Source organism: Protobothrops mucrosquamatus, unplaced genomic scaffold, assembly GCF_001527695.2.
Source record: "Protobothrops mucrosquamatus isolate PMUCROS unplaced genomic scaffold, P.Mucros_1.0 scaffold898, whole genome shotgun sequence".
In the NCBI taxonomy this organism is placed as follows: Eukaryota; Metazoa; Chordata; class Lepidosauria; order Squamata; family Viperidae; genus Protobothrops; species Protobothrops mucrosquamatus.
In genome coordinates, this window is record NW_015387150.1 from 167,810 (window position 1) to 180,750 (window position 12,941).

The 12,941-nt window shown below is 35.4% G+C and overlaps 1 protein-coding gene across 1 annotated transcript in view; it reads right to left on the reverse strand.

Moving 5' to 3' along the window:
* WWC1 (WW and C2 domain containing 1) overlaps nucleotides 1-12,941 on the reverse strand; it is a 39,705-nt gene that overhangs the window by 7,793 nt on the left and 18,971 nt on the right. The window contains exons 10-17 of the mRNA XM_015819333.1: nucleotides 11,958-12,493; nucleotides 7,415-7,523; nucleotides 5,961-6,041; nucleotides 5,329-5,415; nucleotides 3,831-4,023; nucleotides 2,956-3,108; nucleotides 2,704-2,798; nucleotides 2,060-2,210 (exon numbers count right to left, since the gene is read on the reverse strand). Coding sequence (XP_015674819.1) covers nucleotides 2,060-2,210; nucleotides 2,704-2,798; nucleotides 2,956-3,108; nucleotides 3,831-4,023; nucleotides 5,329-5,415; nucleotides 5,961-6,041; nucleotides 7,415-7,523; nucleotides 11,958-12,493 — 1,405 coding nt within the window. The remainder of the gene's footprint in view (nucleotides 1-2,059; nucleotides 2,211-2,703; nucleotides 2,799-2,955; nucleotides 3,109-3,830; nucleotides 4,024-5,328; nucleotides 5,416-5,960; nucleotides 6,042-7,414; nucleotides 7,524-11,957; nucleotides 12,494-12,941) is intronic.

Here is a 12,941-nt window from a genome sequence, read left to right on the forward strand (position 1 = left end):
AACACTATTACAAAGTCAAACTTCCCACCCCAGCACTATGCAATCAGCTACGTTCCCCAACACAATAATTTGGTGGGCTTTCTAACAAAATGCCCAGCCCATTAAGCTAACTGATATAATGACCTTGGTTCCCACGGGAGCCAGAATTGTTTAGACTAGCAAAAATACTCCGCACCCCCTCCCTTTCTTGTGGCAACCTAGAACGAGCAAGATGGCTTCAGCCAGGTTCGTTGTAGAGTTGACAACAAGCTGCATAATGTGGTCCATTTGTGGTGCCTTGTTTTGGGGTAAGTTTAAAGGAAAGGTTCTACCCTGCTCCCAACAGCCACCTGAGGCTGCTGTTGGCACACTCACATCCCCCCAATGGTTTTTAGGGCAATGTGCTCTCCTATTATGCTAAGCAGCCATCTCTTCTCTTGCCAACTCTGACAAACCCAGCAACAACATTTGGAGGAATGACAGGAAAAGTGTGTTTATGTCATGGAGAAATGTCAGCACTTTCCTCCCTGAGGAAATCACCATTGACCCCATAGGTAAAGAGAGAAAAGTCTCACTTCCCTCCTTTTCTCTTACCCTGCTTTGAATGCCACCTGAGGCAAGTGAAGTCAAGGGGGAGAAGAAAAGAGGGCCAGGTTTCTTCTCTCGTCCCATGTCCATTACCACGCATGGCAGAACAATGGAAGAAAGAACAATGGAGAACCAGTCCTTTGGTTCCAATTCTCCAAAACCACAGAGTAATCACTCAACTCCGTGGGATAAAACAATTGGCAACATAAAACTGCTGGAACTTCTTTGTCAATAACTGGCATCAAACAAGGTATCACTGCACCATGGATTTCTTCTCTCTCTGTTTCTTCTGTGGACAGAACGTTTATTCTGCTTCATTGCTGAAACAGACTAAGGACTGAAAGGGCACCATATTTTTCTGCTGAACAACCAACTTTAGTGACTCATACTGAAAAGTCAACGGCATCCTATATACATGCATAAATTCTTGTAAATTGTATTTGAAGAGGAAAACCATTTTCATCTATGTCCACTAACTAATATATGAATATGCAAATTATTTTAATACAATTAAATATTTTAATGAATAATTATCTTGGATTTGATTTTGGTCTACAGAATTTAGTGACTTTGGAAACAGGGGTTCTATTGCCAGTCAGTTTTTGAACATAGATTCAATTATGTATAAGCAAGCACCACTAAGTAGCTTGTATGTGCAAAGTTTATGTTGTGCAACTAATGATAAGTGTTAAGATAATGATAGTGATAGAGAAGGAATCTCTAGTTGAAAACAGAGCTAAAAGAGTTGCGTTCTAATGAAATGCATCCAAACAAGAAAACAGAAACATTATAGCTCTTTTAAAACTTTCACATTGTCACGTTTTAATAATAGATTTCAACATCAGAGTATAGAAATGTATATAAAAAGAGATATCGATCTGATATTTGAACCTGAGGACTGAGAAAGTACAACAAAGAAAATGCACTTCAGGAATTCTTTCTGTCCTATGAATGAGAAAACATGAACTGTTCATCAAATTCTTATGTTGACATAAATGAAATGCATAGAAAAAAATAGCGTGATCCGATTTGCCTATGAAAATGTTAGTTTCTGTTTCCAAGGCCAAACAGTCATGTTGTAAATTCTGGCAGCAGTGTAGAAGAAGCTGGTGTGATTTTCCATATCTATTTATTGGGAAGTTACATAGCTCTATTTGGGCAAAAAAAAAAAGAGAGAGAGAGAGAGAGAGAGAGAGAGACTTCCATCAAGCCAAGAGCTTGAGATTTAAGCCAGTCTTAATATAATCACTGGGAGAGAGCCATGACAGGGTTGCAGAAGCAACTAATTTGCCAATGATATTTGAAGGCTATCATGAAAAACAAAACAAACTTCAGCAATATTGATTCATGAGCTTAGTGAAGAGTGTAAATTCAAAAGACAGCTTGTCAGAAATGAAACAAGGGGACTGCAGCAAGGGCATGATGCTTAAGGCACCTTGTCCTTCTGCTTGCTGGCTTTCAAGGGATTCTGCTTTCATTATACATTCTTTACCTTGATGGTTGCTGACTCAGCCTGCAACAAAGGTAGCAAGTTCTCTTCAGTGGCCCACACAGTCCTTCTGCCATAAAATTCCTCCTCTGCTTCAGTCTCACCATTTTCAGTTTCACTGTTACCATCCTGCTCAGCATCTCCCTTATATTGCCTGTAAAAATGAGCAAAGTTCACTCTAAATTACAATATATAGAAATTTTTGTCAAAACTATTATATTCACAGACATTGTGGCAAGGAAAACATCAAAACAACTTGACAACATGCTTGAATTAGAAGATCTAAAGCAGTGAGAGCTGTAGAAGGTCTTCTCCACGTGAATGGAGGAGATATCAGGAGATGTGTGTCACCAATTTGAAAATATAAAATGAAATTTGTATTTATATCAAAATATTATACAGCTTTTGCATGTGTTAGGAGTATGTCATGTTCCAAAGATTAGTGTGTGTTTAAAGATGCCAATTTTAATACTGAAATGTTAATGCTTAAACTTTTTAATACAGCAATTTTCTCTAAAGAATTACTTCAATGTTCAATGCCTATATATTGAAAAATTGCTGTAGAGGGGGATTTGATTATATCCTTTATTCGATTCTGTCATTGTAAAAAGAATCATGGAATCCCAGTATTGCATCATACGACTCACCAGGTTTCATCAGTAAGTAAAGTACTTTCTCCTAGTTTTTTCTCTACTGCCTCAAGTTCAACAACGGTTTGTTCCAGCAATGCAGATACAGAGTCCTGTGGGAAATGGGTTAACAGCATTAACAATATTACCCTCAGTGTCTGAAGGTTTACCGAAGACTATCATTATTCAATAAAACAAAACAAATAGATTGGCAATGAGGCTTGGTCTCCTGCAGTTGTGCAAAAACACCTTTAGTTATTAGTTTTTTACCATTTTATCAGTGCAGAGTAGCTCAGAACAAGTATCCTCTTGCTTATTTTCACAACTATGCCTTTGTAGATATTTGTAGCTGAGGAGGTTGTACCAGCGCAGTGACCTTTCCCCTGATCTGTAGATCTCTGCAAGGCTAATTTGTGCACCTCCCTACAGTAAAAAGAAAACAAAATACATTGATGAGTACCTTCGGGACATTCAAAGAGTTTGATTCACAGATGCTAGGATAAATGCGTGCTCGTGGGCAGTGTACATAATTTACCCTCTCTTTACATTTATACACTAGGTAATAGCGCAAAACAATGTTCAGTTGAGACAACTATGCAAGTGGTGTTGCATGCAGTCCTGAACTTACAGCCATTTGTTTAGTGACCATTCAAAGCTACAAAGGCACTGAAAAAAGTGAATTATGAATGATCCTCACAGTTACGACCATTGCAGCATTCCTGAGGTTATGTGATCAAAATTTGGGAGTTTGGCAACCAGCATGTATTTATGATGGTTGCCATGCCCTGGGGTCATGTGGTCACCATTTGCAACCTTCTCAGCTGGCTTCTGACAAGCAAAATCAATGGGAGAAGCTGGATTTGATTAATCATTTAACAACTTAATCATTTAACAATTGCGGTGATTTGCTTGACAATTGTGACAAAAAAGGTGATAAAATTAGGCATGACTCACTTAGCAACCATCTTGCTTAACAATTCTGGTCCCAATTACGATCGTTAAGTCGAGAACTATCTTTATTCTTTACTACCTTTACATTGGTGCAAGTGCCACTCACATTTAGGAGAGGTGAAGCTCTGCTCTCCCATATTGTGAGGGCACCACAATGAAGACAATAACAATATCACATAGAAGTAAGCACTAACCAAGCATTCTTCAAGATGAAAGTTATCTAAAGTGCAGACATCAATCCTTAGTGTCTTCTGTCGCAAAACTGAATGAGGGATTGTAACACAAAATAATTCATTGTATATGAGATTGTCTGATGCGTCCATGAGTCTTGTACGGAACAAACAGCTTGTACTTTCAGACGAAGGGAGAACAGCCACACGAACGCTCCTGTTGGGAATGATCTTAAATAAGGATTACTTATTCTACAAGCTCACTGTATATGTGAATATTACTACAACTATCAGTTTAACACATTTTTGCATAGTTCTTTAGATAACTATTTTTAAACTTCCATTTGTTTCTATAAGTCTGCAATTGGGACAGATATTAATATTAAAATCATGATAGATTTCAGTAGAACAATTATGTAAAAAAGCTAGAAATTATGGATGGCAAAACTTGACATAGTTTAGAGTAGAATATACAATCATTTTAGTGCTTGGTTGGATTCCCTTTTTCTCTCTTTACACAGACATAATGAAGAATGGACAGAGAACTAAAACAAGTCCCGGTATAGCTTATCAATTTGTCATAGTTTTTTTAAAACAAGTTCCCACTTGCATTCTATGTTAAAATTTAGTAGTTATTCAATTTCCAAGAACTATTTATTATTACTATCTTTTAACAGAAAAAAAACATTTATAGATGGGACAGAATCAGAAAATTCCCAGATGATCTGTTATACCTCTTAGTAAACTTTGTTCATGCAGAATCATGATCAGACTTAATTTGCAGTTAAAGTTTTCTGCTCCTTGAAGACTACTGAGCTTCAAGGTTGCTCAGCTGATTCGTTAATTTTAAGCAAAATTCTTACACCTCATATTTGATATTTCAAAAAAATAAGATCCAAGAACAGGAATGGACTTGCCCAGCAACAGCGCCTTGCCCTCTAATATTTCTTTACTTTATTTTACGATACAGAAATACAAAGGATACTCTAGGAATACTGCAACACATGTGAATTTATGGAGCTAATGATAATCCTCATTTTATAGCATTACTATTTATATAGTATATGTGTCTAATACTGCATTTTAGGTTAGTCTTCTTAAAAACATTGCATGGAGGGGAGTCATTAGAATTTCCAGAGACATCTTTTTCATGTCAGATGGTGCATTAATCATTTCCTATATTGTGGAGAAATATATGAAGCTTTGTTCTACAGAGCTACAAAGGAATATTTCAATATTCAATGTTTCAAACATCAGAAATAATTCTAATTTTTAATGTCAGCTGTGAAGCTAAAGCAGTTTCCACAATGTATATTTAGTAATGTATATTTAAGAATAATTTTTCAATGAAAATGATGTAGAAGAATATCCATTTATTCAAGTAAATGGCTATATAGGCTCAAAAGTGATAGCTAGTAAATTTAAGACTTTTTATTTCTTTTAGTCTAACTAGATTTTTAAAAAGTCATTTAGGATAACTGATGAGAACTGCAGAAATATTGTTGTCCTTGTAATTACTTACACTTTCTGGTCTTGCTGTGGTAAAAGAGTAGGCACATTATTCAACTGGGCAATAAATACTGCAAATTGTTTATTTTTGTCATCATACCTGAAGTGAAAATAAATGAAAGAGGCAACTGAAGATTGTAATAAAATAATCCTAATCACACAGAGAGAGAGAGAGAGACGTACACATATACAGATGCCCCTATTCGGTTTTCTGAAATATTCTCAGCTTTTCATACCTAGTACTAATGAATCCCCTGAGCTCTTTCAAAAGAGGAAAATTGGTTGGATATAATAGGATTTCCTGGCATATGTGCATAAGATATGGTTACAAGATGATTGGACTCGGTGGTCTTTAATTTAAGCAAACATAATTAAAATTAGAGAAAGCTGAAATGAACTCAAGCATGCAGTCATATTTTTGCCAAGCATCTACACTCTGGATAAATGAATGATAATGAAATACAAGGATTCAGAAAAATTGTGTCTTGAGGCCTCATAATATTATCTGTTAATATCACATTCAAATCTGTACCTCTAGCTTTTTTTTTTGTAATCTTACTTGTGGTACATAACTCCGTTATAGAAAAATTATCCAGTACTAATAAGGAAACTAGCTTAAAGCACAGGAGAAGACGGTCATCTTACTTCATTGAAACTTGAACTTTAGCTGTAACAGGGGCATCTACATCATCACTCTCAAATGTCACGGTTTCTGAGGTACACGGCCTGAAAAAGATAACAGTGACATTTAAATAGGAATTTTAAAATGCCAATAGAATTCAACAATAATCAGAACACACAATAAAAGGTAAATATAGAATAGCTACTGAATTTTTTTCATTATAGCCTTTAAAAATCCTGAGAAGAAAGGAGTGGTTTTGCCTGAGATCAGCAATGTGTAGGTATCAGGTTAGCCCCCATGGAGAGGATATGCTGTTGATGGACATCATTGCTCAGAGGGCCCTCTGTTGTGTAGCCATGTTCAATAACATTATTTACACCAGCTTGAGAAGAACCTTCAACAACGACCTATGGATCAGAAAGTGACCTATAGGAATTATTTGACTATTCTGAACCCAAGCTATTTAGGGCTTAATGACCAGCATCATTCGTGAAAGTTTGAGCAACAAAGGAATTACTGGGATCCCATGACTCTGTTGCTCAGGCTCCAATAATATACTAGCAGTTGTAATTTGGATAGGTTTTCAAAAGTAGGTGCACTTTTAACACCTGGCAATAATTTAATGATAATTAGGTCAAATATCTTATTCTAGACAGGGATGCGGCTACTATAGAGAACATTTGTACCATCCAAGAGGCTGAGACAAATACATTAGTTGGACTCTTCATACCATGGTCTACTTTATAAACTTTTATGTTTCTTTTTCTAAAAAAAGTGAAATCGTTAAAAAATAATTCATTTTTGTTCTCTTTTGCAACAAATAGAAGGTATCTACCCCAAAATTTGGAGTGTGGAAAAACATGTAAATTTGACATTTAATATTGATATCAAATATTCAATAATTGTAGAATTTCTTAATTAAGGACTTACTTCTCCTAGTAAATAGGAGAATCAAATAACTGGGATTCTCAGTGAGAGAATCATGAGAAGCAGAAAGCGCTTTTATTTATTCCACACCCTCCCTAGGAGAATGCTAAATTGGTCAAGAGAAACTACTGAGCATAAGTAAAGTTAAGGTTAAAAGGAATAAGACAGAAGATATATTTTAGTAAGTCCTTGGCTGATAATGTGTCATTAGTCTTGGGATGTCTTTGATTAACCCAGTCTTTAGTAGTTCAGATGGTTCTTACAGTTTTACTCTACAGAACCAACATACGTCCTAGGGTAAATTGGTTAGCTATTTTGCACAAGAAAATGTTATTAACTGAATTATAGTATTCAATTATGGGAAATTAAAAATGGAGTCTATAGGAAGCATTCCAGTGATATCAGAAAAGGAAATGTGGACCAGCATCCTATACCATGTACACTATGTACATTTTCATAACAAATATGTAATCTGTAAAATTCAACTTTCCTGATTTGGTGCAGTTGGATGTATGCAAATTAAATTTGTAATAACTTGGGTAAGAATTACCTTTGCACAGATGCTTCATACACCCCACTATCTCCAGCAACTGACTCATCTGACACTGCAGCTGATACGCATGCCACTTTCGGTACGGATCCTTCAATCATATTTACAGCTAGAAAATTCAAAGACATTGGGGTAATTTCATGACAGAGTTGCACTATATTAAAGAAACCAATGGGCCGACTCATTAGATACCTGCATCCGAAGCAGATGACAATTGACCCTAATTCAAGAAGCAGTGGTTTCCAATATTTGGGTCTAAAGTGAGCACTGTTGATTGCTTCTTAAAAATAACATGGTTTTTTTTGAATTTGCACAATAGCTGCACATACTCAAAGAAATATGCATTTGGTTTGAAAAGGGGTGAAGGTCCTTGATGTCACCTTCTTAACATAATGCCTCCTTAATTTCAGCCAAATATACCTGAGCCTACCATATTACAGTATACAAAGTCAGAAAACTGTCTGAATCTATAAAAAGCTGTTGACAGGCAGAGTGTGACTGGCCGTACTGATTCCGAAGCACTGCTTTTGATCTAAATATTGTACATCTTGAGAGAAAAAGACAGTAATTTCAAATTATGGATCTAGGTACAATCATTAAGAATACCATAGAATAAATCAAACTGGGGTGAACTGTAGAATGATGATATGCAATCAGAAACTCACATACTTTGGGCATGTGATCCGAGTGGATAATAGATTAGGAAAATTGACTCTGGTTGGCAAATTTGAGAGATGTAAAGGATAAAGGAACTGATAAAGTGGATGAATGGGATTAAAGAGATTACTGGACTATCTTTGGAAGACTTCCAGGTTGCTAAATATGGGTTGAAATGGCAAGCAAGCATTCATTTGAAGTCAAATCAGACTTGATGACTGTGAGCTGGTTTGGGGGAAAAATCTTGAGATGGCTAATAAAAAGTCCCTAGTTATATTATTTTCTTTTTTAAAAAAGTCTTATTGCTTTTATTTTCTAGATCAAGGGTTTTGACTGCATGAGCTCATGTGCTGAATTAATTTTCATTCATTACAGTATTTTGATTTATGTCCTATGTTTCCACTATCCAACTATTTAAATGACACCAGAGAACAATATTTAAATTGAAAAACGTTTCCTATAAGCGATGCCTATGAAGAAAGGGAAGGAAGGGTAATTTGGGGGCAAGTTAATTAGCTGTATCTTACAAGAACATGTGAAGACACATGATCCCAAAAGGCTGTGCTGTAACTCAATCAGGCAGCTTTTCCACTTCTTTGAGCTGTGTGTGCAAATCCCAGGGAGTGAATGTTTTTACTCATTACTGCCCTCAAATAAACTACCTGTGGTGATTATTTTGTCTGCTGACTGAATAACAATCCTCAATCACTTAATCTGCTTAGTGCCTTGTAGCTTTCTCTTTAACTCCCTCAGCCATTTTCAAAGAACCAAGAAAGTTTAGGCTAATTACCATCAAGACCTAATGGGAATAATAAGCCTTTCACACTCCAAATATAAATTGTGGCATTGCTCACAGGGAAGAAGGAAGAACTTATTCCTCATGCTAAAGACAAATTATTATTACTATTATTATTATTATTATTATTATTATTATTATTATTATTATTATTATTATTATTATTATTATTATTATTATTATTATTATTATTATTATTATTATTATTATTATTATTATTATTATTATTATCTTTTTCAGACCCCAGGTTGGTGGTTTTGTGTGATGAATAGCATGCTTTAATCAAACAGAACAGAAGCTCAGAAATACTTCCTAAAATTTGAATAATGCTCCTCTGTAAATTCAAAATAAATTTGTAGGACATGTATATTTGATGATCTTATCAAACTGTAGGGCCAGAAGAGTTGTAATACGGAATAAATCCAATGTCTCTTGAACTTTCATGAGGTTCAGTTGATAAATTGACAGCCACAAAATAACTATTATGATAAAAGTATGCGGTGGTTTTCTTTTTAATTTATTCAGATAATCCAGGAAGTTGTCTCAGGATAACAGAAATTTAACTTCTAGATTATGACACTAGGTGATTGCTTGAATTTCAATTGATGATTAATAACAGATTGTTTTGAAAAGGAAGGCAAGGAACATCTAAAGGTATCTGATTGAAAATACCTTTCATGTATATACTCCTATATGTATATTTATATTTATATTTATAAGTACTTCATACTTACATGTTTGTATACATACACACATATGTATAGTCAACTTATTGTGTATACAGATGTGACAAAGACTACATGGTTCTTAAAATACTATACTGCTTTATAAGTAAGCATACTAAGCATACTAAGAGGGACTATCTGAAATATGCTATAATAGAAGGAAACAAGAAATCTGGCGCTCTCTTCGATCCTTACTGCTATTGTCATTCATTTTCATTCACATTACTTTGGGAGCCAACTCTAGCTAAAAAAATATACTAAATACTGTATCTAGAGGAATATATTTTATTTATTATAATTATTTGGGTATTACTTACTCAAATTAGTCCAGGAGGTTTGCAATAATACAGTAAAACATCTAAAAATATTGACATTATTAAAATATTTTTAAAAATCTTCAGTGGTCCACTTTTTTCAGAGAGGGGAAAGCTTTTCACCTCTTTCTTAAAGAATAAAATTTGCAAAAAAAATCTAAGTTCCAGTCCCAAATTATTTAGATAGCTGACCCTTTCCACTTTTCCTCAAATCACAGGCTAAGTATGATGACTTGCCTTCAGTATTATTAGAAGGAAAAGTCAATGATTCCCCTTTGTAGGAAAGTCAGTGTCCCTGTTCCCTGGGTAAAACTGAATCCATTGTTCATATCCTTGTTCATTTGTCTTTCGATTCTTCTTGGTAAGGATGTAATCAACTCTTTTTTTTGTCTCACTATTCCAGAAATTCAAAGACAAAGCTGACAAGTTAGCAATAATATCTAAGAGTGTTACAAAATGTCCAAATGTTATTTCCATCTGGTATGGGACTGTATAGTTATTACATTGTACATTATGTTGTGTCAATTTGTTATACTCAATTTTAAAGTAGTCTTTTATAATGGATTAGGCAGCATCACCACCAGATGGATTTGTAACTGGCTGACCAACATGAGTCAACACATAATCTTTAATAGAACAGCATCTACATGGAGGGAAGTATGCAATGGGGTGCCTCAGGGCTCTGTCTTAGGACCAGTACTTTTCAATACTTTCATCAATGATTTAGACAAGGGGATAGAAGAGGAACTCACTAAATTTGCAGACAACACCAAGCTGGCAGGAATACTAACAATCCAGAAGATAGGCTCAAGATACAGAAGGATTTTGATAGACTTGAACACTGGGTCCTATCTAACAAAATGAAATTCAATGGTGATAAAAGTAAGGATCTACATTTAGGCAAGAAAAATCAAATGCACAGGTATAGAATAGGTAGCACCTGCCTCAATATCAGTAACTGTGAGAGGGATTCTAGTGGATAATCACTTAAATATGAGTCAGCAGTATGCTGAAGCTGCCAAAAAAGCCAATTCAGTCCTAAGCTGCATTAACGGACGGATAGAATTAAGATCACGAGAAGTGTTAGTACCGCTATATAATGCCTTGGTATGACCACACTTGGATTCTGCATTCAGTTTTTGGTTGCCACGATATAAAAACGATGTTGAGACTCTAGAAAGAATGCAAGTAAGAGCAATAAAGACGGTTGGGGACTGGAGGCTAAAACATATAAAGAACGGTTGCAGGAATTGGATATGTCTAGTTTAATGAAAAGAAGGACTAAGGGTAACATGATAGCAGTGTTCCAGTATTTAAGGGGTTGCCGCAAAGAAGAGGAGATCAACCTATTCTCCAAAGCACCTGAAGGCAGGACAAGAAGTAATGGATGGAAACCAATCAAGGAAAGAAGCAACCTAGAATTATGGAGAAATTTCCTGACAGCTAGAACAATTAATCAGTGGAACAACCTGCCTCCAGAAGTTGTGAATGTTCCAATATGGAAAGTTTTTAAGAAGAGATTGGATAACTATGTGTGTGAAATGGTATAGGGTTTCCTGCCTGAGCAGGGGGTTGGACTAGAAGACCTCCAAGGTCCCTTCCAACTCTGTTATTCTGTTATAATATAATTCCTAGGGGAAATTATGCATGCACAGAAGATACTTCTCATGGGATATCTTTTAGGCATTCATTTGCTTCTTACCTAATGTGGAGAGATGCTTAAATTGGCAGTATTCAGCTTTTAAGCAGTGAATCAATATGCTTCTTTAATTTTATGAAATCCCTTAACAGTGAAAACAGAACAGTTTAGACTAAAAAAATAAAGTATACCATCTAATAGTCATTATATTAATGTTTCCTGTGAAAATACAGATTTATTATTAAATTTCATTTTCACTACTGTATTTAACTACGATTATTAGAATATCCCCCCCCCCCAAAAAACATTTTATATGAATTGAATGCTAAAACTCTTTGCTGTATCTTTGTTAAAAATAGCGAACAATACCAATAATTTGGAATGAAAATCAGGAAGGCACCTGTTACTTTACCTTGGTCCAAATGCTTGACCCCAATTCTAGAATCTTCTGTTCTATACTTCTTACCACCTACAGAGTTTAGAGCAAGTTCAGCAAGTCCACTGTTTATTTCAGTATCTTCAAAGTCTGCATGACTTGCAAAGGCATCTCCTACGAAGAATGGGTCTGTCACTAGTGGTGAACATGGTGGAGAAGGAGATGAAAGAGATGACCTTGGAGATAAAGATGTTGAGGATTTGGGTGTTCCAGACAAGGATCTCAAGATCTGCAAGCGGCTGGTGGAATCCGTTTTCTGTGTTTTTACTACTTCATTCTCATGGATAGTAGTTATGCATCCTGAAGGTCGAAAACCAGTGGTTCTTTCCAAAAGCAAGAGGTCCATTTTATTCTGATATTCAGAGTCTAGCTGTTCAAACTGTTCATTGAACAGATCAGTAAAGCTGGCTGAAGTTGAAGAATCCTGGCTTGAGGCGACCAGAGATCCTCTACTGGATGCAAGTGAGCCATGACTACTGCCAGAAGACAAGGAAAGCATGCTAGAGGACAAACTGAAATAAAAATAATAATTAGAAATCAAAATCAAAATGGGTATATTGATTTAAGTATCTTATTTAGGACAAGTGATTCAAATCATCTGTCATTTACAAAACTCTCTAGATGAACTGTTTCCTAACTCTTAACCTAAACTATCTCTCTAAATTGTTACATGGATGAACTAGCAGAACTGTTCTTCACTTGAAGTATCTTTGATAAATCTGAATTTAAATAAACAAATTAAGCCATAATTATTTATTTTATCTGTTGTCAATGGAGATTCTCAGTTATCCAGGTCATGGTTGTCCCAAAAGTGCTTTTCCAAGAGGCAACTGGACTTTTTTTTTTTGAAGACACTTTGTTTCTCATCCAAGAAGCTTCTTTATCTCTGACTGGATGGTGGGGAATGAAAGGATTTATATTACTTGCAGACAGCTGATCATTTGCATTCTTTTAGAGAGT